The 26,742-nt window shown below is 44.2% G+C and overlaps 1 protein-coding gene across 4 annotated transcripts in view; it reads left to right on the top strand.

Moving 5' to 3' along the window:
* Window positions 1-26,742, top strand: part of TRIO (trio Rho guanine nucleotide exchange factor) — a 584,493-nt gene that overhangs the window by 40,303 nt on the left and 517,448 nt on the right. For all 4 annotated transcript variants that reach the window (XM_044293534.1, XM_044293537.1, XM_044293535.1 and 1 more), the window contains exons 2-3: window positions 9,141-9,215; window positions 25,027-25,141. In XM_044293534.1, coding sequence (XP_044149469.1) covers window positions 9,141-9,215; window positions 25,027-25,141 — 190 coding nt within the window. The remainder of the gene's footprint in view (window positions 1-9,140; window positions 9,216-25,026; window positions 25,142-26,742) is intronic.

Below are 26,742 nucleotides of genomic sequence, written 5' to 3'. Positions count from 1 at the left end.
CAATCGCCCAGATCGGAGTACCTTTTAGCTGAGTTTCTGAATATTAAGTCACTGTGGCCTGTTCTGGAGAAGCCGAGCCTGTTTCCTAGACAACTACTGCCGATCCATAGACTAGGAGTTCAGGTGTGGAAAGCATGTAAATCCCTTCATAACTATTCGGATAATATACCAGAAGTCCCTCTTTGGGATAACCCCATGTTCCCGTCTTTGACATCACTTCCCGGAATTCAGTTCTGGAAATCACACAATGTGCAACTGTTGGGGGATGTGTATGAGGGCGGTAATTTTTGTACCTATGACACATTATGTAGTAAACATGATTTACCAAGGAGTTCATTCCATAAGTTCCTACAGATAAGACATGCTTTACAGACACATTTTGGTGCGTCACAGATCCAGATAGCTAAATTTTCTATGATAGGGGTGATTCGATCTCAGGGCCCCAAAGGATTTATTTCAGGGTTATACACTCACCTGCTGAATGCTAAGTGTAAACTAGCCCCATTGCAGATCATACCAAGGTGGCAAACTTTGATACCTGACCTCGCAGATGAGGATATTGAAGATTTATTAGAATCCCCTGTGTTGGTATCTCCGGCCATTAATAATAAGTTCATACAGTTATGTATAATACACCAGGGGTATTTATCTCCTCTACGTCTATGCAAAATGGGAGTACTTCCTCATTCGCGCTGTCATAGGTGTGACTTGGACGGTGCTGATTTTTGGCATCTGATATGGTCGTGCTCACACGTTCAAAGGTTTTGGACGAAGGTCACTGACTTTTTGACTATTATTTTGGGACGTCCTGTACCTTTTGGGTCCCAAAGTATGTCTCTTTGGGATTTTGGATGAGGAGGTGTGGGGACATTTTGAGAGAATATTTTTGAGGGAAACTTTATTTTTAGCACGGAAAGCTGTAGCGATTCGGTGGATGGGGGAGAGAAGCCCTACATTGAATCAATGGAAGGATTTAGTAAATGCTGTTATTCCGTATGAAAATATTGTGTATAAAAATAGGGGGTGCACCTCAAAATTTAATAAAGTAGGGGAAAGATGGTGCTCCTCACCGCAATCAATGTATTCTAGACAGGATCTTTCTGATGCATCAAGACTACTGTAAACTTCTGTCTTTATCTGAACGCTCTGTCTGTAATCATAATTATGCATATTGCATGGTGTCTATGGTGATATGACTGACCAACTGGATATGTACGGACTATGTTTGTGATGTCTGTATAGTGCATACCGTTGTGTGTACTTTATATGACTTGTGTATTTTTATGCTCAATAAAAAGAATTTAAAATACCGGATCCATCTCTCCGGCGTCATCCTGAAAAAAACGGATCCGTAAAACTGGTTCCGTTTTGCTGGAACACTTAATGCTAGATCCGGCACTAATACATTTCAATGGAAATGAATGCCGCATCCAGCATTCCGACAAGTGTTCAGGATTATTGGCCGGAGAGAAAACTTCAGCATGCTGCGGTATTTTCTCTGGCCAAAAAACGTAAGAGGGACTGAACTGATGCATACTGATGCATCCTGGACGGAATGCTCTCCATTCAGAATGCATTAGGATCAGTTTTTTTTCCGTTATTGAGCTCCTGTAACGGAACTAGACACACGCTAGTGTGAAAGTACCTTAAGTGTCATGCCTGAAGTAATTTTCATACACTTTCATTGTCTGGAACAGTAGCTGCTTCTTACCATACCTGTATCTTCCTCAATAAGAATTGAAGGCAAAGGGGTACGTGCTGCCTATGACTCTTTACAGACGTTATATGAACACGGCTTTATGGACTGGCCTGTATAATAATGGGCACCAGCAGTGTACAAACTGTGGTATCTCAGCTGTGACCAATAAGAGTGGAGGAGGAAAGACAAGGGTGATCTTTTTAGGCTTCTTTCACACTAGCGTTAGGCTTGTCCGGCAGGGGAACAGCCTGCTGGATCCGTATTAGCACTTGCACACATGTGCTGCCGGAAGTCTGGCCCGGCCCCATTCACTATAAAGGTGGACAGGCGGGAAATGCAACTGCAGCACGGCAAACATGCCAAGAGGCGGCCAGACAAAAACTGCAGCGTGCTGTGGTATTTGTCCGTGCGCCTCTTGGCATGTTTGCCATGCTGCAGTCACATCTCCCGCCTGTCCACCTTTATAGTGAATGGGGCCGGGCCAGACTTCCGGCAGCACATGTGTGCAAGTGCTAGTACGGATCCAGCAGGCTGTTCCCCTGCCGGACAAGCCTAACGAAAGAAGCCTTACTTGGAGGCAGGACAGAAAGGAGTAAACAACTGTTGTAGACAAATTAATGGTTGCAATCAGCTCGCATCAAAGTTTGTGTAAGGAAAAAGGCAACTCCATCCTCCATCAGCCGCAGCCAGAGAACCACCCGAGTGCTACATCTTGATTGAAATCCTGAGCAACTCCTCCTCCTTGCCCAGTCCATCCTTTATTGACTAACAAAAGGTGTAAAAGGGGCTGGCCCAAGACAAGGATACAGGAAGTGATGATATATCAAAGGACAGGGAGGGGCAGTCAATGTGGCTGGACAGACAATGGACACACCCCATCCTTGTATAACCTAGCCAGCTGACAAACACATGTATACAATAATCTACCATTACCACTGAGACACATGATGACTATCTATAAAACACACACACACATCCTAAGATAAAATGTCTGAATAATAAAATTTCCACAACACAACATTGTTACAAAGACACTGGTCTGCCAAGCTCCACCATTAGGTTGTCTTAGTCATCATGCACATGACCCTGGCAGGTCCATATACTGCGGACCCGCTGCTTGTGGGATGCAATACGGGCACTGGCCGTGTGTACACCGTATCACAGATATGGACCCATTCACTTGACTGAGTCCGGAGGATACGGTGCGCAATGGAGGCACAGATTGGAAGCACATGTGTTACTTTCTTGCGGTGTGGACCGTCGGATACGGTTTGTCAACCCCATTCAAGTGAATGTGTTCGCAAACAGTGGGCACACAGTTAATACCCGTGCATGAGGCCTTCAAAGAAGAAGAAGAAGAAAAGGTTTTATTATTGTGGAGAAGGTAGGGAATGTTTGCCCTTTTTCATTGCTGGGTGAGCCTGTTTTGCCACATTCCAGCAAAGAATAGGATGCTGGGTGGTAAACACTCCTGTATTTTGGACCTTATAATCCCTGAAATGTTTTTCAGCTTTATATGTTCGTCTTACCAGTCTATAGATTTCTGAGAAACAGATCTAGATCTTATTGTGAATATAGTTGCAGCTACCACATTAAAATTTGGTATTGTTGAGTAACCTTACTTATACGTGTCATTTGAAACATGTCACAGCAACTTGAGCATCAAATCATAAGGTAGGAGTTTTCTGGAGTGTTTTTTTTTTTTTTTTTGTCTTAATTTTTTAAGGCTTTTATTATTTAGGAAATGGCACAAATCTTCCCATATTTTCAAACAATTTTGTAGTTAGGCTACTTTCACACTAGCGTTCGAGCGGATCCGTTCTGAACGGATCCGCTCATATTTATGCAGACGGTGGCTCCGTTCAGAACGGATCAGTCTGCATTATAACTTAGAAAAATTTCTAAGTGTGAAAGTAGCCTGAGCGGATCCGTTCAGACTTTACATTGAAAGTCAATGGGGGACGGATCCGCTTGAAGATTGAGCCATATGGTGTCATCTTCAAGCGGATCCGTCCCCATTTACTTCCATTATGAGTCGGAACGGATCTGCTCCCCTCCGCACGGCCAGGCAGACACCCGAACGCTGTTCAGGTGTCCGCTCACTGAGCGGAGGCTGAGCGCTGGCAGACGGATGCATTCTCAGTGGATCCGCCTCGCCTCCACTGAGAATGCATTAGGGCCAGACGGCTGCGTTCAGGGCCGCTCGTGAGCCCCTTCAAACGCTGAGCTCACGAGCGGACACCTGAACGCAGGTGTGAAAGTAGCCTTAAAAGGAACTGATTAGGAGATGGATATAGATAGATAGAGATATATATATATATATATATATATATATATATATATATATATATATATATATATATTGCAGCATAAGCTATTATAAAAAAATCTAATAAAAATTATTGTGGCTCTATGTATGCCTTGTTTATGTGTTTTAGTTGATGAATGATTTATGTGTTGTGTTCCATCTTGACCATTTCTCCCCCTCTGATATGGTTCCCCTAATACATTTTTTGTTACGTGTTTGGCTTGCCATATAGACAGAGAGCATAGTCTCGTCACACTGCCCTTGTTCTGCTCTAAGTCCTATGTAAGGGTAGTGAGTGAGAACATCTGTCCCCTAATCCACACTCCGGAGTGTCCGTGCTCTTGTGACCTGCTTGTGACAGGTTTCTCCCTGTCTGCTCTTACAAGCAGGAGGGCGGCGAGCAGTGTGAATCAGCATTATACAGCAGTAGAGATTGTACACAGCGCGTGCAGCTAGTATAGACAGTGAGACTACAGCTACTCATTGTAGATGCCTAGTATATCTATGCCCTCCTGGTCCCTTAGTTGAAATAGAAATTATATCCTCAGCAGCACTCTATTCATCAAGGACATATAGAGAAATAAGTGGTTGGAGAGGTGTCTTTAAGCTTGACAAATTTCCTTGGAATCTAGGAGCAAGCTAAAAAAGTTAGGAGCCAGGCGAAGCAGTGTCATAAAGCCCCTAGTAGGTTCCCCCATAGTGCTCCCCCCCCCCCCCCCCACTTTTCCATAGAGCCCCCCCAATAATGCTGTATACCATGTTACATCTTCCGCCGCTCCGTCCCGGACCCTATTGACTATAATGGGAATGGGGCAGAGCTCCGGCGCAGTACGGCAGTTCGCGGTGAGAGGCCGCCGGACTAAAAAGTTGGACATGCAGTACTTTTAGTCCAGCGGCCTTTCACCATGCACTGCCGTGCTGTGCCGGAGCTCCGCCCCTATTATAGTCAATGGGGACGGAGCGGTGGTCCGGCGAAACGGCGGAAGGACATATCCGACAGGGTGAACAGCCGTCCTGCCGCAAGTGTGAAAGTACCCTTAGTTATATAGCTACTGTACCCCTATATAGCTACTAAATGAGACAAAAGAAGGGATGCCTTTTAACATATATATCTCCTTGAGAAGCCAATTTGATCCTAAAGGGTTAATTCAAACTGTAATCTAAACTCTGTCCTGTCACTTCTCTTATCTCTCTGCTCCTGTCCCTTAGGCTACATGCACACGACCGTATTTTGTTTCAGTGTCCGATCCGTTTTTTTGCGGATAGGATAAGGACCCATTCATTTCAATGGGTCCGCAAAAAACACGGACAGCACACTGTGTGCTGTCCGCATCAGTATGTCTGTTCCGTTGCTCCGCTAAAAAAATAGTGCATGTCCTATTTTTTTCTAGTTTGCAGACAAGGATAGGCATTATTACAATGGATCCGCAAAAAAAACGGATGTCATCCGTTTTTATTTGCGGACCGCAAAACACACACGGTCGTGTGCATGTAGCCTTAAAGGGGTTGTCCGGGATTGGGGACATGGGTCTACATGTACAATGGTCCCCTAAATATTACATTCATGCCTGTCCTTCCCTTACCAGACATTTCTGATGGCCCTTTTTCACTTGACAAATTTTCAGCCGGAAGTGCAGTTTATATCACAGTCAGTGACGTACCGGGTCCCTTTCTGCATAGCGAAGCCTCTCCTTCCGCTTCACAAGGAGCCCCGTGACGTCACAGTCAGCCTCTAATTATTCCAAGCGCATGGAGGGGCAGTAACTATGCGGCAACAGAAGTGCTAAGCCACACCCCCCCCACAGTGTGAAGCCACGCCCATTGCAGCGCTAAGCCACGCCCCTCGCCGAGCAGGGCGCATTCTTAGTAAGGAAGGAGGCGTTTACCTGCGCTGGGACCCAGAAAGCATTGAGGCAGGAAGTTACCGCACATAAACAGAAAGGTAAACAATCAGTGGGGGACTATAGGAGCCCTGCTGAAGTGTAAAAATACCTAAAAACATCTGGGGGGACCTTCAAACCGCTATTAATAGTGATTTAACTGGTTTTAAAAAAAAATCTTGATCCCGGACAACCCCTTTAATCTTATCACTGCTACAGCAAAAGCACCAGCCTCAGTGTAAACTGTTCTAGAGTCTGACTGATGGTTCTTTTAACTCAAAGAATCGAATGAGTCTGTAAGGGCTCTTTCACACCACAATTTGGATCCATTTAGAGTTACCTAGTGTTTTAGGTCATTGTATTTGTATAATTTTATGGCTCTTTCACACTTGCGTTCTTGTCTTCCGGCATAGAGTTCCGTCGTCGGGGCTCTATGCCGGAAGAATCCTGATCAGGATTATCCCCATGCATTCTGAATGGAGTGAAATCCGTTCAGGATGCATCAGGATGTCTTCAGTTCCGGAACGGAACGTTTTTTGGCCGGAGAAAATACCGCAGCATGCTGCGCTTTTTGCTCTGGCCAAAAATCCTGAACACTTGCCGCAAGGCCGGATCCGGAATTAATGCCCATTGAAAGGCATTGATCCGGATCCGGCCTTAAGCTAAACGTCGTTTCGGCGCATTGCCGGATCCGACGTTTAGCTTTTTCTGAATGGTTACCATGGCTGCCGGGACACTAAAGTCCTGGCAGCCATGGTAAAGTGGAGCAGGGGAGCAGCATACTTACCGTCCGTGCGGCTCCCGGGGCGCTCCAGAGTGACATCAGGGCGCCCCACGCACATGGATGACGTCATCCATGCGCATGGGGCACTCTGACGTCACTCTGGAGCGCCCCGTGAGCCGCGAGGACTGTAAGTATACCGCTCCCCTGCTCCTACTATGACAACCAGGACTTTAATAGCGTTCTGGGTGCCATAGTAACACTGAAAGCATTTTGAAGACTGATCCATCTTTAAATGCTTTCAGTACACTTGCGTTTTTCCGGATCCGGCGTGTAATTCCGGCAAGTGGAGTACACGCCGTATCCGGACAACGCAAGTGTGAAAGAGGCCTAAGTCGGATCTTTCGTTTCTTTTAGGCCCCATGCACATGGCCGTGTTTCACAGCCGTGTGCGGGCCGTGGAACCGCGGCCTGGATCCCTCCTGAGAGCAGGAGCGCACGGCGTCACTGGTTGCTATGACGCCGTGCGCTCCCTGCTGCCGCTGCAATGCAGTAGTACACTGGTGTGATCTATACCAGTGTATTACTGTTCTGTGCCGGCAGCAGGGAGCGCACGGCGTCATAGCAACCAGTGACGCCGTGCGCTCCTGCTCTCAGGAGGGATCCAGGCCGCGGTTCCACGGCTGTGAAACACGGCCGTGTGCATGGGGCCTTAACCTGTGACTCATTCGATTCTTTCTTAGACTCCCTGTACTTGTGTCAGTGACTCGGACCCAGAGCTGCTAGTGCTTGCCTTGCCTCAGCTCTGATTGGTTGGTGGACGGGGAGGGGAGGGGCTGGCAGAAGCAGCTTCGACTCTAGGATCAGATTACACTCCTCCCGAGTCCCTCCCTGCTGCCAGCGTCTCTACTATTGTGTGCTGTGACGGAGCTGTTTCAAACGGTGCTGCTTCCGGACGGCAGCTCCGCACCCATCGCCCGGGCACCTTTGAAAACGGGCTGACAAATACCCAAGCGCCAGGACTAAATTCCTGGTCGCCATGGCGACCTGGCGCCTCGGATTTGTCGAGCCTTGCTTTAAACTCGCATGAGAGATTTGATAAATGCTGATGTAAAGCCTCATGCACACGGCCGTTGTTTTGGTCCGCATCTGAGCTGCAGTTTTGCGGCTCGGATGCGTACCCTTTCACTTCAATGGGGCCGCGAAAGATGCGGACAGCGCTCCATGTGTTGTCCGCATCTGTTCCGTTCCGTGGTCCGCAGAAAAAATATAACCTGTCCTATTCTTGTCTGCGCTTTGCAGACAAAAATAGACAATTTATATTAAAGGCTGTCCGCGGAAGGCACACGGACGCCATGCGTATTTTGCGGATCTGCGACCAGCATAAGAGCCACAACCCCTCCCATCCCCATAGCAGTGCATCATCCACAGATATCCCCATAGCAGTGCATCATCCACAGATATCCCCATAGCAGTGCATCATCCACAGATATCCCCATAGCAGTGCATCATCCACAGATATCCCCATAGCAGTGCATCATCCACAGACCACCATTAGTTCAAAATATGTTTTTCCTATTTTCCTCCTCAAAAACCTAGGTGCGTCTTATAAAGCGAAAAATAAGGTACTTAACTCGCTCCCCACTCCCTACGCCGCTCCGAATTCTCTGCACCGCCGCTGCTTCTCCCCCTGCGTGGATGAAAACATCTGGTGTAAGGGAGAGTGGTAGCCAATGGCAGGTGTGGATTAGCCTCCCTAGTGTCACCCGCGATGCTAGGGAGGCTTGTCCCCATCCCAGCCTGCCATTGGCTAATATCCCCCCCCCCCCCCGCGGCACCGAATGTTTTCATCCACGCACATTGAGAAGCAGCAGCGGCTGTGCGGAGACCAGGAGAGGAGCGAGGTAAGTATATTCAGTGTGAGGGGCCTAGCATATGGGGGACATTTAATAGTCTTGGATAACCCCTTTAATTTATTTAATTATGCAACAACCTCTTTATCTCCCTGCTGTCCATACAGATATTGCAGTCCCCTTAATTACTACCCAGCATCTTTTGGTGGGTCACACCACCAAGTTCTGCTATAAAGTTCTTTCACTGCAATATAGCATGAGCTGCTAAACTCTGCAAGTCTACATGGAACTCATTGATTTCAGTATGCAGCAAATACCAACATTCAGTAGCCAATTTACTACCCTGCAAATAAGAAAAGGGGAGTCACTGCCTGCATCCATTTTTATATATATTTTTCCAATTAGTAACTATGTATAATGTTATCTACATGTACAGTGACTGTTGTAAAAGGAAAATAATGCACCTTTTTAGACTGTGACTGGAAGTTGTATGGCATTGAATCAAATTGTACCCTTAATTTGGAATTGAAATTTTTGTTAAGTTATCGCTGATCAGAAATGTAATTTCCGTGACATGGCTGACTTTGGTGGTTTTAAATTACATAAGAACTGCATATCTGCTAAAGAGGGATGAACAAGTTATGAAGCATATGGTTTTAATGTTATGTTTTTCTTTTAGGAATTCAAAGAAATGAGACCTTGAAAGCTATGGAAGTGTTACCTGTATTAAAGGAGAAAGTTGCCTACCTGTCTGGTAAGTTCTAACTATAGCTAGTATGTTGTGCTTTGATAAGTCCACTAAACCTTGAAGGGGTTGTCTTACTTTAGTGAGTGGCATTTATCATGTTGAAAATACCAGGCACTTACTAATGTATTGTTATTATCCATAGTGCCTCATTTGCTGGCTGGATTCATTTTTCTATCACATTATACTCTGCTTGTTTCCTTGGTTTACGACCACCCTGTAATCAAGCAGTGGTGGCCGTGCTTGCACACTATATGATACAACGCTTTTTTCCATACGCCTCCCCAACGGTACTGAGGATACCCTGCCTCCCAGGGACAGAAAACAATCATTAAAAAGCCGCCTCCCCTTTACCTTCTGCAGTTGTTTCCTGTCCCTCCAGGATGAAGTGGAGAACATAGCAGGGGTTCCCTCTTGCTTTGGAAAGATGTCGCTCAGCCTTTTCTGGGTCCGTCCGTTTTGCTGACTAAGTGTGTCAGGGGGGCTGCAGCAGGGCTCCGGTATCCGGGGCAAGATACAGGCCCTTCTGACGTCTAGGCATAAGCCCTGTGAATCGTAGGTAGCCCTGTGTGATACTGTGCCTCCATGCGGGGCTGCTAAAGGAGGAAGTCGGCATTAGGAGACTCAGGGCTGGAGTCTCGTGAGAATAGGTCCACAAAGGGCGCCTGCGTCGGCGTGCGCACTGTACCACGTGATGTGGAAGTACTAGATAATGCCAGCCGGACAAAGAATGGCGTTGCTCATCAGCGTGGAAGCATCTGGGTGTTGGAGCAGCCATGTCCCTGCCTGCTGAAATGTCCAAAGGCCCTAAGCTTGGTAAGCCTCCTCCTTATGGATGCATCTTTGTTTGCAATTTTATTTTCTACACCATTGAGGTTTTCATGGTGAAGATTCCCACTTAAAGAGGAACTTTCATCGGTCCAAACATTGTGAACTAGGTATCATGACATACACAGCGTCGCCCAGGGATCTCACTGCACTTACTATTATCCCTGGGTGCTGCTCCGTTCGCCTGATATGTCCTCCGGTATGTTCGGGGACTTGGTTATAGTAGGCGGAGTCTGCCCTTGTTCTGCTGGGCGTCTCCTTCTCCTAGGCCAGTGATGGCGAACCTTTTACAGACTGAGTGCCCAAATTGCAACATAAACCCACTTATTTATCGCAAATACTACAGCAATTTACCTTGAATACTACAGTCCAATATAGAATATCTTCCATGTACTTTATCATTTATTTCAATATCCTGCCTACATTCAGTGCACTGCCTGTGCTGTTCAAAGTGCGCCCTGTGCTGCTGAATGGCAAGAAAAGTCTAAGGCATATTGGTACACCATAGACTTTTCCAGAGTGTGGGTGCCCACAGAGAGGGCTCTGAGTGCTGCCTCTGGCACCCGTGACATAGGTTCGCCATCACTGTCCTAGGCTGTAGCGCTGGCCAATCGCAGCACAGAGCTCAGGCTGTGAGCTCTGTGCTGCTATTGGCCTGAGCTACAGCCTAGGAGAAGGAGACACCCAGCAGAGCAAGGGCAGACTCCGCCTACTATAACCAAGCCCCCGAACATACCGGAGAACGGAGCGGTGCCCAGGGATAATAGTAAGTGCAGTGAGATCCCTGGGCGCCGCTGTATATGTCATAATACTTAGTTCACAATGGTTGGACCGATGATAGGTCATCTATAAATCAATTACTCAGAAGCTCTTCTTAAAATTATTTTTTTTTTTTTTATTGCAGTGCGGACGCAGCAAAAGTGGGGAACCTTCATTAAAGAAAGTGTGCCATCTGTAAAAAAAACGCTTGCTGGCCACATAAAGAAACCCCTGTTAAAAATTTTGGGAAACATGTGCCTCCATTTTAAGGCCCAGTATTGCTGCTACCTACACTGCCAGGACCCTGTCTTTATGGCTATCTCAGTCAGAGGAACATTTACTTGCAGGTACTTCTGAAGAGAATATCCTGGTCTCCCTACCAGTGTTGAAGCAAGCTACTAATTTCTTATCAGATGCCTTGGCTGACTTAGTCAAGCTTTCTTACAGATCAGCGGCCCTGTCGAACTCTGCCAGAAGGTCTATTTGGCTAAGGTCCTGGTCTGGGTACAACACTTCTAAAAGCAAGCTATGTCGTATTCCCTGCGAGGGGGACAGGCTCTTTGGATCAGTATTAGATGACATCCTAGACAAGGCATCTGATAGGCTTCCCAACAGTATCCAGATCTTTTTAACATCGCCGCTCCTTTCGTACCCAAGGAAAGGGCAGGACTGACCAAAAAAAGAAAAGGCTTCTGGCAGCCCTCAAGGGGCAGAGGTAGGGGTTTATTAGTTAACCCTGACAAATCAATAATGCCAGGGAAGCGGTAGAGGGAAGACTAAATAATTTTCTTTTAGCTTGGGAAGGGATTTCAAAATCTCCCTGGATTCTACGTCTAATACGTTATGGTTACCAAATAGAATTCCCCCCCTTCCCCTCAAAAGAGGTTCTTATTAAAGGGGTTGTCCGGGTTCAGAGCTGAACCCGGACATAACTCAATTTTCCCCCTGGCAGCCCCCCTGACTTGAGCATCGGAGCAGTTCATGCTCCGTTGCTCTCCTTTGCCCTGAGCTAAATCGCGGGCAAAGGCATTTTTTTGGAGATCCGGTGACATACCGGGGCTCTCCATGGGGCTGCCAGGAAGCCCGGTGACATGGGCAAGGGAGCGCATCGGAGCATGAGATGCTCCACTGCTAGTCTCAGGGGGGTGCCTGGGGGAAAAGAAGGGTATGTCCGGGTTCAGCTCTGAACCTGGACAACCCCTTTACACAGGAAATCGCCCAACCCACCTACAACTTCAAGTCCTCCCTTTCATTCTTTCTTCTGCTCCCCGAGTTTTTACAAAGATCATGGCCTTAAAAGCCTTTCGCCCAGACATCCATCACAGAGATGTGAAGATTCTGTCCGACAACAGAACAACTGTAGCCTATATAAACAAACAGGGCGGCACAAAAAGCATAAAACTATGTCGGACAGAGTTCGTTATTCTCCTGGGCCCAAAACTACACAAACTTAATTTCAGCGTTTCATCTGAAAGGAAAAGAAAACGCTCTGGCAGATTTTCTGAGCAGAAAACCTCTAAAATCAGGAGAGTGGTCCTTGAACAAAATGATATTTCGGTTAATATGCGACAGATGGGAAATTCCAGTCCTGGACCTCTTTTCCTGCAGAGTAAACAGACAGGTAGATCATTTCTACTCCCAACCTTTCGAGGACAGACCACTAAGAGTAGATGCATTCTAGGTCGAGTCCCAGAGTCTTGACAAAAATAATGGAGGACAAATGCCGGGTAATCCTGATAGCCCGATATTGGCCCAAACGAACATGGTTCCCCTTTCTACTAAACATCTCATGCGGGAAGTTCTGGTTTCTCCCTCAGATTCCGGACCTCTTTCTTCAGGGCCCGGTCCAACATCCGGATGTGTGCCAGTTGAATCTGACAGCATGGATGTTGAACGTTCCATCTTGAGAGCCAAAGGATTGTCAGACGCAGTTATTAACTCCCTACTAAATAGTAGGAGGCCTGTCACAGCTAAGATTTATCTTAGGATCTGGAATGCTTTGCACCGTTTCACCAAAAATAATAATTCTTGACTTGCTACTGAAGACTGATTAAGGGTCATTGCTCTGAAAGTCCAGGTAGCGTCCCTCAGTGCTTTCCTGGAAAAAAAAGTTAGCTTTAATCAGGCGTTTCTTTAAGGGTGCCCATAGGTTAAACACAGCAGTTAGATCTACGGTGCCTCCCTGGGACCTTAATCTAGTACTTTTTGTACTTGTGGATCCTCCTTTTGAACCTCTGAGATCCCTATTAGGTTACTTTCCCTAAAGACACCTTTTTTTAATTGCCATCACTTCGGCTAGGAGAGTGGGAGAGATCCAGGCCTTATCTTGCCGTCCACCATATCTAACCATTCTAGATGACTGAATAGTTTTAAAACACGAGCCTTCCGTTGTCAGCAGGAAATTTAATTACCTACCTTCTGTCCACGGGCCAGGTCCGACAAGTAGATTCAGTACCATAATCTAGACGTCGGGAGGTGCTTTTTCACTTATCTTGAAGCCACTAAGGACATAAGAAAGTCCAGTATGCAGGAAAAAACAAAGGTCAAGAGGCTTCAAAAATTACTATTTCCCACTGGATTAGATGATCATTGCCATGGCATATACAGAGAGGGATGCTACTCCTCACTTGGAGTTAAAAACCCATTCAACTAGAGCAATTTGTACCTCCTGGGCGGAAGGTGCCTCTGCTTTCCTGGGCTAGATATGTCCGGCTGCCACCTGCTCCAATCCAAGTACTTTCTTCAAACACTACAGACTGGATGTTATCTCTAATAGGGACCTTTCTTTGTCTGCAGTGGCCCTTTCCCTAAACTTTTTTGTTTCCTCTGTTAATCCTCCCGCTTAGTGCTGTTGGGGAGGAGTATGGGAAAGATAATTGCTTACCGGTAATTGGATTTTCCATTTAGCCTCCACAACGGCACTAGGATTTCCCACCCAAACTTATGTTGATTTGTTAATAATCCTTTGTTGTCTTTTTGTTACTATGTTCTATACCTATTCATCAGATAAAGGAAGTATAAATAAATATACCTATTCAGCATAATCTTGAGTTTCTCGGATACTTACTGGAGAAGGAAAAGGGGAGGAGGCTTTTTAATGATTGTTTTCCACGTTGTATCCTCCTGCTTAGTGCCGTTGTGGAGGCTAAATGGAAAATCCAATTACCGGTAAGTAATTATCATCTTTCCCACAGTGTGCAAGGACGACCACCGCTGCCGAATTGCAGGGTGGTCGCAACCATAGAAACGAGCAGTGTACGATCCAATGAAAAAATGAATGAAGCCAGCAAAAGAAGCAAAATAGACTATAACAATACATTAGAAAGTGGCTTGTATTAGCTTTCTCTACATGATACATGCCATTTTCTGAAGTGAGACAACCCCTTTAAAAGGCATAAAAAATATAGATATAATAAAATGTGCTCTATAGATAATCTGCAAGAATTTCAACAAACTGCTAAAAAAAAAAGTTTTTCTGAAGGAGGAGCCCCTTCCTCCCAGCCTCCTCCATCTTTGCCTGTAGACCACCTAGGGCCACTTAAGTAGGATATTCCTACTAATAAAATGGAAGTGTTGCGAGTAACCTTTCTCCTTATGGATACTGGTAGTTTTTTTTTTTTTCTTAGTTTGGTTGTTATTTTACTTTAGTAGCGTAAAATGCCTTTAGTAGATATAAAAAATGTAATAAACATTTTTGTCTTCCTACATTGTGTGATGGCTCACTTCTGTGTGTTTATTTTTTTTATCTATGCGGACTAGGTCTGCAACGAGTACTCTATTAATTAGACACAAAAAAAAAATCTTCGATTCAAATTTTTTGCATCAAGGATTTGTTTGTCATGTGACCACGGAGCGGGAGTGAAGTGCTTGCTATTACTCCCGCTCCGTGGTCTCCTGCTGGTCCGCAGTGGACTTGGAATACTCACCTTTCCAGCAGGGGGCCTCTGGACACTCCACAGCACGTCCATGGTCCCGCTCTGCACTGACGTATGCACGCCGTGACCTGACGTGCTGTGTTATGTCAGGCCCAGAGCAGTGTAGAACAATGAAGTGTCGGTGGCGCCCCTGCTGGAAACGTAAGTTGATGACACTGAGGGGGTGGGGGCACGACTGTAGCAACCAATGACGCTGTGCGGGGGGAGCGCAGACTGTGCCACTCTTCCATAAAGCCCCGCACTTTTTAGTGTATGGCTTATAATAGTGGTGCTATGGGCAGATACACCCATCTCTGCTGTGGGTCTTTGGAGCACCGTATGCTTGTTGCGAGCTTTGAATTTCTGATTAATGCAATCCTTGTCTGGTCTGAGAGTTTTGTTGGTCAGCCTTCTCTTGTCAGGTTTAGGGCTGACTCACATGACCGTGTCCCAGTCTGGAAAACGCGCTCTGTGTGTCGGGTGCATCTCCTGTCAATTCCTGTCTGAAATGCAGGTCTATTGTACTGCTGATGTGAATACAAAACAATAGACCTGCGATCAGATAGGAACTGACTGCATCATAAAATACTACGATTCAGTCAGTTTGGGTCGGTGCACGTTGAAATAACATAATTCACTTAATGTTATTAGTGTGAATAGCTCACTGCCTTCTCAGTGTGGGAGAGGTGCTCTAGTCTATACTGATCACCCTTTCAGAAAGAAAAAAAATAGCAAAAGTGTAAATAAGACTGTCACTCACGTCTATGTGTACTATATGGAACAGTAACTGTTTATTAAATACATATAATCCGTAGGAAATGTGACAATAATAAGAATAAGGCCTCTTTCACACTTGCGTTGTCCGGATCCGGCGTGTACTCCACTTGCCGGAATTACACGCCGGATCCGGAAAAACGCAAGTGTACTGAAAGCATTTGAAGACTGATCCGTCTTCAAAATGCTTTCAGTGTTACTATGGCACCCAGGACGCTATTAAAGTCCTGGTTGCCATAGTAGGAGCGGGGAGCGGTATACTTACAGTCCGTGCGGCTCCCGGGGCGCTCCAGAGTGACGTCAGAGCGCCCTATGCGCATGGATGACGTGCCATGCGATCACGTCATCCATGTGCGTGGGGCGCCCCGACGTCACTCTGGAGCGCCCCGGGAGCCGCATAAGTATGCTGCTCCCCGCTACACTTTACCATGGCTGCCAGGACTTTAGCGTCCCGGCAGCCATGGTAACCATTCAGAAAAAGCTAAACGTCGGATCCAGCAATGCGCCGAAACGACGTTTAGCTTAAGGCCGGATCAATGCCTTTCAAAGGGCATTAATTCCAGATCCGGCCTTGCGGCAAGTCTTCAGGATTTTTGGCCAGAGCAAAAAGCGCAGCATGCTGCGGTATTTTCTCCGGCCAAAAAACGTTCCGTTCCGGAACTGAAGACATCCTGATGCATCCTGAACGGATTTCACTCCATTCAGAATGCATTAGGATAAAACTGATCAGGATTCTTCCTGCATAGAGCCCCGAAACGGAACTCTATGCCGGAAGAAAAGAACGCAGATGTGAAAGAGCCCTAAAATTATACAAATACAAATACAATGACCTAAAACACTAGGTAACTCTAAATGGATCCAAATTGTGGGTCACACAGTGGCTTCAATGGTTTGTGCCCATAGTGATGGCTAGTCCAGACATAATTCAAAAATATGGTAATTATATACCTAAAAAGGGAAACGTAAATTGATAATGTCGCTAAAAGAAAGAGTGTAGATCGCAGTATGTATCTCCCTTAAACCGCATGGAAAGTCCCTTTTTATTAGCTATAGAGAAGAGGGAGGTCCAGATAGTTGAGTGGAATGAGCCCCCTCTGGATTCTGGGAATACCGTTTTGCAAAGGCAAAAATGTATTCCTAAAAAAAGTCCAGATGTTCAACTTGAAAAAGTTAGTCCAAAGGTGCACAGTTTGGACTTTGTTAATGAAATCGTGCAAGGAATGGACTTAGTCAGATGATACAGAGTATAGACTGATGATACAGGGTATAGACTTTATTAATTGGATATGGACCTTTTTGGTCAGGTGAAAATAGTAGAATGGTTCTATACTGATGTTATATCCTATTTGGTGAATGGTACTTTGCGTCTTACCAGTGTTGTTTTCTCAAAGCCGGTGACTGTTAGCTACGTACCACATCAGGCAGTGCTGCTGCTCACCACGATGTCAGTCTCCACGACTGTATTATATTAAGATAATCCACGGCACACCATTCACTTTTTCTTTGCAAATTTATTATAACTACAAAAAGGTATTCACAAGATTTGTAAATATATAACTGGTCGCGCCATGATTGTAATATGAACATAAATCACATGTATTTTTTGGCCATGAAGTGTCCCAAAGATTCGGTCCTGTCAGAGACCTTTCTCAAGGGATCTGTAGAGGAGTTTAATTATAAAAATTGTTAACGTCTCAATATGGCGACCATAGTATACTATTCACATATGGTAGATAAGAGAACAATAAAGAAATAAGAGGAATTATATATATATACATATATATGTGCATATATCTGCACATACACACATGCATGCATATCCACATACACGTAAATACATCAAGTCTCAGATTTATGGCATTAGCAAGGAGAAAGTAGAAGGTGGGTAAAGTAAGAGGGATATAGTAGGGATATAAGACTGGTTGTGCAGGTACTGTCTCTGATAAGGTCGAGAACATGATGATCAGGGCTACAGCATGAATCACAATTCATCAATGGGATATAGAGTTAAGTCAGAATCTATCTGGTAGACAAGTCTGGTAAGTGTGAGGCAAAATATCTATAAGTAACGCGAAGAGCGATTTTTATTTTTTATTGTTTGACTCCTTATATTTTAGCATAATGAAAATCAAAGCAATTGTTCAGTTATGCTCCAAATTATTTTATTTACATATGTATGAGACCCCTTTCTACTCAATATATTTCTCCCATTCTTTTCAACTAAAGGGCCAGCATAAAATTATATACATTTAAAATATCCTCAATATCCTTCATATAACTCTCTTTCCTTCTTTCAAATCAACTAGCAGACTGACCCCCTACTTATTACCCCCTTTTTCAGGGTATAACTTGTCACACATCCCTAGCATAAGCCATTCTTTATTCCTCCGTCTCAATACCAGCGCGCATGCGCACACCGTGGCCTGCGGTGACGTGGCTCACATGACGTCACTGGCGATCATGTGACCCATTGAACTCGGATAGAGGTCACAGCGCCCACATGATTTCCGGCCCCTCGGCTTTAAATACAAACAGACACAGACGTACATAGCGCCTCGATCATGCCAATTGCTACCCGGCCACGGTGAGTCTATATACTATATACCACATAGTCATACGCTATATACCTATATTCAACCTGCTCTTCGCGTTACTTATAGATATTTTGCCTCACACTTACCAGACTTGTCTACCACATAGATTCTGACTTAACTCTATATCCCATTGATGAATTGTGATTCATGCTGTAGCCCTGATCATCATGTTCTCCCCCTTATCAGAGACAGTACCTGCACAACCAGTCTTATATCCCTACTATATCCCTCTTACTTTACCCACATTCTACTTTCTCCTTTCTAATGCCATAAATCTGAGACTTGATGTATTTACGTGTATGTGGATATGCATGCATGTGTGTATGTGCAGATATATGCATATGCACATATACAGGTACTTCTAAAAAAATTAGCATATTGTGATAAAGTTCATTATTTTCTGTAATGTACTGATAAACATTAGACTTTCATTTATTTTAGATTCATTACACACCAACTGAAGTAGTTCAAGCCTTTTATTGTTTTAATATTGATGATTTTGGCATACAGCTCATGAAAACCCAAATTTCCTATCTAAAAAATTTTGCATATTTCATCCGACCAATAAAAGAAAAGTGTTTTTTAATACAAAAAAAGTCAACCTTCAAATAATTATGTTCAGTTATGCACTCAATACTTGGTCGGGAATCCTCTTGCAGTAATGACTGCTTCAATGCGGCGTGGCATGGAGGCAATCAGCCTGTGGCACTGCTGAGGTGTTATGGAGGCCCAGGATGCTTCGATAGCGGCCTTAAGCTCATCCAGAGTGTTGGGTCTTGCGTCTCTCAACTTTCTCTTCCCAATATCTCACAGATTCTCTATGGGGTTCAGGTCAGGAGAGTTGGCAGGCCAATTGAGCACAGTAATACCATGGTCAGTAAACCATTTAGGCCTCTTTCACACGGGCGTCATTTTTTTTGCCTGGATAAGAGCCGGGTGCGTTGCGGGAAAATGCGCGATTTTTTTTTTTCTGCGCAAGTGCAAAACATTGTCATGCGTTGCACTCGCGTGAGAAAAATCGCGCATGTTTGGTACCCAAACCCGAACTTCTTCATAGAAGTTCGGGCTTGGGATTGATGTTCTGAAGATTGTATTATTTTCCCTTATAACATGATTATAAGGGAAAATAATAGCATTCTGAATACAGAATGCATAGTAAACCAGCGCTAGAGGGGTTACAAAAAATAAATAAATAATTTAACTCACCTTAGTCCACTTGCTCGCGAAGCCGGCATCTCCTTGTGTCTCCGCTGCTGATGAACAGGACCTGGGGTGAGCTGCTCCATTAAATATCGATTAAGGACCTTCGATGACGTCACTCCGGTCGTCACATGATCTTTTACCATGGTGAATCACCATGGTAAAAGATCATGTGACGTACCATGTGATGACCGGAGTGACGTCATCAAAGGTCCTTAACCGATACTTAATGGAGCAGCTCACCCCAGGTCCTGTTCATCAGCAGAGGAGGCACAAGGAGATTCCGGGCTTCGCGAGCAAGTGGACTAAGGTGAGTTAAATTATTTTTTATTTTTTTTAACCCCTCTAGCGCTGGTTTACTATGCATTCTGTATTCAGAATGCTATTATTTTCCCTTATAACCATGTTATAAGGGAAAATAATAATGATCGGGTCTCCATCCCGATGGTCTCCTAGCAACCATGCGTGCAAATCGCACGGCATCCGTACTTGCTTGCGGATGCCATCCGATTTTCACACACCCCATTCACTTCTATGGGGCTTGCGTCACGTCAAAATCGGAAAATATAGAGCATGCTGCGATTTCAACTGAACGCACAAGTGATGCGTTAAAAACATCGCTCATGTGCACAGCCCCATAGAAATGAATGGGTCAGGATTTAGTGCGGGTGCCATACGTTCGCCGCACGGATCGCACCCGCACGGAAAAGTCGCCCGTGTGAAAGGGGCCTTACCAGTGGTTTTGGCACTGTGAGCAGGTGCCAGGTCGTGCTGAAAAATGAAATCTTCATCTCCATAAAGCTTTTCAGCAGATGGAAGCATGAAGTGCTCCAAAATCTCCTGATAGCTAGCTGCATTGACCCTGCCCTTGATAAAACACAGTGGACCAACACCAGCAGCTGACATGGCACCCCAGACCATCACTGACTGTGGGTACTTGACACTGGACTTCAGGCATTTTGGCATTTCCCTCTCCCCAGTCTTCCCCCAGACTCTGGCACCTTGATTTCCGAATGACATGCAAAATTTGCTTTCATCCGAAAAAAGTACTTTGGACCACTGAGCAACAGTCCAGTGCTGCTTCTCTATAGCCCAGGTCAGGCGCTTCTGCCGCTATTTCTGGTTCAAAAGTGGCTTGACCTGGGTAATGCGGCACCTGTAGCCCATTTCCTGCACACGCCTGTACACGGTGGCTCTGGATGTTTCTACTCCAGACTCAGTCCACTGCTTCCGCAGGTCCCCCAAGGTCTGGAATCGGTCCTTCTCCACAATCTTCCTCAGGGTCCGGTCACCTCTTCTCGTTGTGCAGCGTTTTCTGCCACACTTTTTCCTTCCCACAGACTTCCCACTGAGGTGCCTTGATACAGCACTCTGGGAACAGCCTATTCGTTCAGAAATTTCTTTCTGTGTCTTACCCTCTTGCTTGAGGGTGTCAATGATGGCCTTCTGGACAGCAGTCAGGCCGGCAGTCTTACCCATGATTGCGGTTAAGTAATGAACCAGGCTGGGAGTTTTTAAAAGCCTCAGGAATCTTTTGCAGGTGTTTAGAGTTAATTAGTTGATTCAGATGATTAGGTTAATAGCTCGTTTAGAGAACCTTTTCATGATATGCTAATTTTTTTAGATAGGAATTTTGGGTTTTCATGAGCTGTATGCCAAAATCATCAATATTAAAACAATAAAAGGCTTGAACTGCTTCAGTTGGTGTGTAATGAATCTAAAATATTTGAAAGTCTAATGTTTATCAGTACATCACAGAAAATAATGAACTTTATCACAATATGCTAATTTTTTGAGAAGGACCTGTATATGTGTGTATGTATGTGTATATATATATATATATATATATATATATATATATATATATATTCCTCTTATTTCTTTATTGTTCTCTTATCTACCATATGTGAATAGTATACTATGGTCGCCATATTGAGACGTTAACAATAATTTTTATAATTAAACTCCTCTACAGATCCCTTGAGAAAGGTCTCTGACAGGACCGAAACGTTGGGACACTTCATGGCCAAAAAATACATGTGATTTATGTTCATATTACAATCATGGCGCGACCAGTTATATATTTACAAATCTTGTGAATACCTTTTTGTAGTTTATAATAAATTTGCAAAGCAAAAGTGAATGGTGTGCCGTGGATTATCTTAATATACTCTACGACTGAAGTCCTCTACGAGCACCCACCATAATACAAAGGTGTGCGGACTCCACAATTTCCTTTAATTGAAGTCTCCACGACTGCTCACCGGCGTCCTTGCTTGCCACTGGCTGTCACGTGGTCCGGGGCAAGAGTCGTGAGAAGAGACTTTCCGCTGCCGTCTCCAAATTGAAAGTAGACTATACTGGAGACATAGAACTTCGGAACACTTTTTTTTTTTTTTTTTTTTATATAGTCGGTCCATAAAAAGATATGACTCGGTGTTCCAATAGATGGAAAAGTGCAGGAGTAAATCATTTGGCGTGATTCACCCCTGCACTTTTTCATCTATTGGAACACAGAGTCATATCTTTTTATGGACTGCCTATAAAAAAAAAGGAGCGTTCCGAAGTTCTATGTCTCCAGTATCGTCTACTTTCAATTTGGAGACGGCAGCAGAAAGTCTCTTCTCACGTGACAGCCAGTGGCAAGCAAGGACGCCGGTGAGCAGTCGTGGAGACTGACATCGTGGTGAGCAGCAGCACTGCCTGATGTGGCCGGTGGTGGTCACCGGCTTTGAGAAAACAACACTGGTAAGACTCAAAGTCAAAACTGTGCACCTTTTGGACTAACTTTTTTTAAGTTGAACATCTGGACTTTTTTTTTATTTTTATTTTAGGAATACATTTTTGCCTTTGCGAAATGGTATTCCTAGAATCCAGAGGGGGCTCCTTCCACTCAACTATCTGGACCTCCCTCTTCTCTATAGCTAATAAAAGAGACTTTCCGTGTGGTTTAAGGGAGATACATACTGCGATCTACACTCTTCCTTTTAGCGACATTGTCAATTTAGGTTTCCCTTTTAGATGTATAATTACCATATTTTAGAATTATGTCTAAACTAGCCATCACTATGGGCACAAACCATTGAAGCCACTGTGTGACCCACCATTTGGATCCATTTAGAGTTACCTAGTGCTTTGTCATTTTATTTGTATTTTATTTTTATTGTCACATTTCCTACGGATTATATGTATTTAATAAACAGTTGCTGTTCCATATGGTACACATAGACGTGAGTGACAGTCCCTATTTACATTTTTTTATAATTCACTCAATGTCTAGCTATCGGCTTTCTAGCCCCCCCCCCCCCCCCCCAAAAAAAAAAAATAAGCATCTTCTGCAGCATCTAGGAGTGAGGGGACATACCAGAAATACATCTGTAAGCCCAAGGCAAATCAATGGGGTCAGAGGGGGTGGGATTCTCAAGAGGTCATTCAAAAATCTAATTACCTGAACTCACTAGCCTTAAATATATGGACATTGCCATATCAAGTTTTGGAACATGCCTGGTTCTAACATTTGGGACAGATATCTTGTCTATTCAGACAATATTTAGGAATCCTATCTGTAGATAAATAAGCTTTTAGTACCAGTTTTCTCCTGGACCATAAGAACTTCATCCCATTCCTCTGTGGATACATGACCTATAACTGCTTCCCACTTAGACTTGCTGGATGCTCTAATTCTACCATGATGAGACACAAGATGTTTATGGTCTTCTAGATTTTTACCGCTATAAAGCACTATATAAACAGTTTCTTTTTAAATAGCTTTTAGTGTTGTCCTTGTTTCCCTCTAGAGAAGAAAATAAAAATGCCTTTAAATAATTATAATGTCTAATAATGCTTTTAAATTCCTTCAAATATGAATTCCAGTACTTCAACATGCTGCGTTTAAATAAAAAAATAATAAAAAAAAGTCAAAAGGAAAAATATGTCCTGCCTTTCATAATTTATAATCCTCTGTTTCAGCTAACATCTGGAGCTGGCGTTAGTAAGCTAAATGGTACCAAAAGCCATGTACAAAAACTGCCTACAAATGCCACAGTGCTGACAAACGCAACTAAAACCTATGAGTGAATACTCTTTTGGGTGGCGTCATACACGGCTTTTTGTAGCAGTTTTCGAGCAAAATCCAGAAGTGGTTTGGAAGGTAATGAGAACTATAGAGGAAAGACAGCTGGGTCCTTTTTTTTGTCCTGTTTGGCTCAAAACTGCATCACTAAACTGCCATAAAAAGCTGTGCGTGACACTGCCTTCTAACAGTAACATTTATATGCTCATAAATGCAAAGAGTAATTGCTAATGCATGGTATTTTTTGCATTTTTATTCCATATTTCTCGGATAATGGATGGCACTTTATAATTCGCTGTACATTTTCATTGAACATGACAGAATGTTTGATCAGTGAATGATGTGTTTTAACTTTTTGGTGTCTTGAGAAAGTAATTGAAAACTCAGAGTTAAGTTGTCTGCCTTTATCACTATAAACAGTATCTGTAAGTACAGCAGACATATAGATCTCGCAAGAGCCAACATCCGTGGGTTAACATACTAAGCCAGAGCTATACGCTTATGTGTTAAGGAGTTGCTTTAACGCCTGCTACATAGGTAATTACCAACTTTTGCTTCTACTGCAACACCTGATTTACTAGTATACATCCAGTGTTGCTCCCCTTGCTTAGTCTTGAGTCTGTCTGGATAATCAGGCTTGACCTCGGCCTGCTTTAGTACATACATGTACGTCATGGGAAGGATCGCTTTCCCATAGTCCTGCATGCATACTGGTGATCACATGGGGCATAGAAACTTTGCACGCGATCACCTGTTTTGGTTGAAAGTCGCCCTCTAGCACTAAGTGGCAGCATTGAACAAAAGCTCATCCTGGCTGTTTTAAGCCTTTCTGCCTTGATCACTACAGATCAGTGCCGACTAATCGAGGGGATTCCCTTTGTCACCAGCCCTAGCGTTCCGATTGGTAGGAATGAAAATTTTATACTGTCAGTCTGGAATCGCCGTCCTTATCTCACTCAGGATAATGTTTGGCTGCAGCAGTCCCATGCTGTACACCTATTTTAAGCTTTTGATACTTTTTTTTATTTTATTTATTTTTTATATACCGATGACCTATCCTCTGGATAGATAATCATTATCTGATTGGTGGGCGTCTTACACCTGGGGGGCCAATCATCTGTTTGAGTAGGCAGCGGCCGTCTTAGTAGCTTTTCATAGGCCATTTCTTCCTAGGCCATGTGATGTTCATTGGTCACATGGCCTAGGCTCCACGGTGCTGCGAGAGGCGCTGCCTTCTTAAACAGCTGATTGGCAGGGGTCCCTGGTGTCGGACCCCTACTGATCAGAAACTAATGACCTGATTATAAAATGATTATTTACTGTAAGTTGCCCTGCTCAGTATCTCCTCTGAGAAGCAGAGTATCATCAGCAGCAATAGGAATCCCTCCGTATACCCAAGAGAGATGTGCGGCTCAGTATGTGTGTCCACTTTTAGAATATTTCCTGAGGTTGTCACACACAGGATATTCAGTAGAACCTGCAGGTGACATTATTCTAACGTAATTCCAGAAATATCTGGGGAATGTGAGCATTCTTGTAAAAAAAAAAAAAAAAAAAAATACAAAAAAAGTTAGTAGTTATAGGCTGGATTTAACTATAAGCAGTATTTTTTGTGCGAGACCTTTTAATGTTACAAGGTTTCCTTACACAATAAAAATTTCAAGTATGTTTTTATGCAGGTGGTAGAGATAAAAGAGGAGGTCCAGTTTTAACTTTTCCTGCTCGAAGCAATCATGAAAGAATAAGACAAGAAGATCTCAGAAGGCTTCTGTCATATCTTGCCTGTATACCTAGGTATGTATCTGTTTATACTTTACTTTAAAGAGGTTTTCTGGTTTTATATACAGTAAATAAATGACAACTAGTATATAAATGAAAAATTGTATAAAAGTGTGTCCGTTCCTTACTGTTTTTCAATATATTATAGGAGTTTTCAATTTACAAAAAAATTGGCTAATGGCCCGTTCACACAACCATATTTTTCTGTCTGCATCCGTTTTGCAATTTTGTGGACATGTTCATTTAAAAGATGCAGACAGCACACCGTACTTCCGTTCTGCAGCCCCACAAAAAATATAGAACATGTCCTATTTTTGTCCGTTTTTGTGGACAAGAATAGGCAGTTGTATCATAAGGAAGGAATCACATGACTGCTATCTGTGTTTTGCGTATCCTCAGTTTACTGTCCGCAAAAACTGATACGATCGTGTGAATGAGCCCTAAAGGGAAGAAACTGTATGAAGTTAAAATGCTGTACTTTCATGTTAAGGGTGTAGCTTATATTGGTACTTAAGGGTACCTGCCCGCGAGCGTAAGGGGCCGGGCCTGTGCTGCAGACCCCAAATTGGGGACTGAAATGTACGGGGAATAGGCTGTGTGAACTCAGTTTGCGGATGCAGACCCATTGAATTGAATGTGTCCGCGATCCGCAACATACGATCTAAAATAGGACTTTTGCAGAGCAGAGTCACGGATCAGAAGCCCACGGAAGCACTAAAAGCACTGGGTGCCTCTTCAACGCAGAATGATAGTACATGTTCTGTCTTTGGCCATATGTTGCGGATTGCGGACCCATTCAAGTTAACGGGTCCGCATCTGCAAATGGAGATCTCACTGCCAGTGCTGGTGCATTGCGGACAACAATTTGCAGTCTGCAGCGCAGGCCCAGGCCCTTATCCCGTGGGCATTGAGCCCTAAGGCTCAGGGATTTATTAATTTTCTCATTTCAAAAGCCCTAACTTTTTTTTTTTTTTTTTCTCCGTACCAGTTGACATTCCACATGCGGCCTTTTTGTATGCGGGGCAAGTTGTAGTTTTTAACCTGCTGTATATGTACTGCGCATCGGGAAATGACAGCACGCTCATCCGGTGGCTGCAGGAGCGTGCCTGCCCAATCAATGGCAGGATTCCGGCAGTTTCTGACAGCCGTGCCCCTGCTGTGTATGCCGGCATCGGTGAATACACCAATTAGGGCACTTTAGCCCTTTGTATGACTGCGGCATGTACAGGGTTTGTGGGGGAGGGGGCTCCCTTCCCCTCTCTAACGGGTCCCTTTGCTGCGGTTATGTGGACCCAATGGCTAAGAACACAGTCTGATGCCTTCCATAGGCATCGGGGCTTACCCTTCTACAGAAGCCTGTGAGACCCAGCCCCCAGGGTCTCACAGGCAAGCTGTCAGTGTATTACACTGGTATTTATTATTTAGTATTTATTATTTATTAATTATTGTACTGCATTGTAGAGGGATCAGATCCCCAAAGTTAATGTCCTTCAGTGGGACAAAAATGTACAATTTCACATACATATATAAATACTATTCAATATTTTTATCAGAAATATATTTCCACATCTTTACTTTATTTTGGCTGCACGTAAAAAAATTTTTTTTACTTTTTT

Source organism: Bufo gargarizans, chromosome 5 (genome assembly GCF_014858855.1).
Source record: "Bufo gargarizans isolate SCDJY-AF-19 chromosome 5, ASM1485885v1, whole genome shotgun sequence".
Classification (NCBI taxonomy): domain Eukaryota; kingdom Metazoa; phylum Chordata; class Amphibia; order Anura; family Bufonidae; genus Bufo; species Bufo gargarizans.
This window is presented reverse-complemented; position numbering and strand designations above follow the sequence as displayed.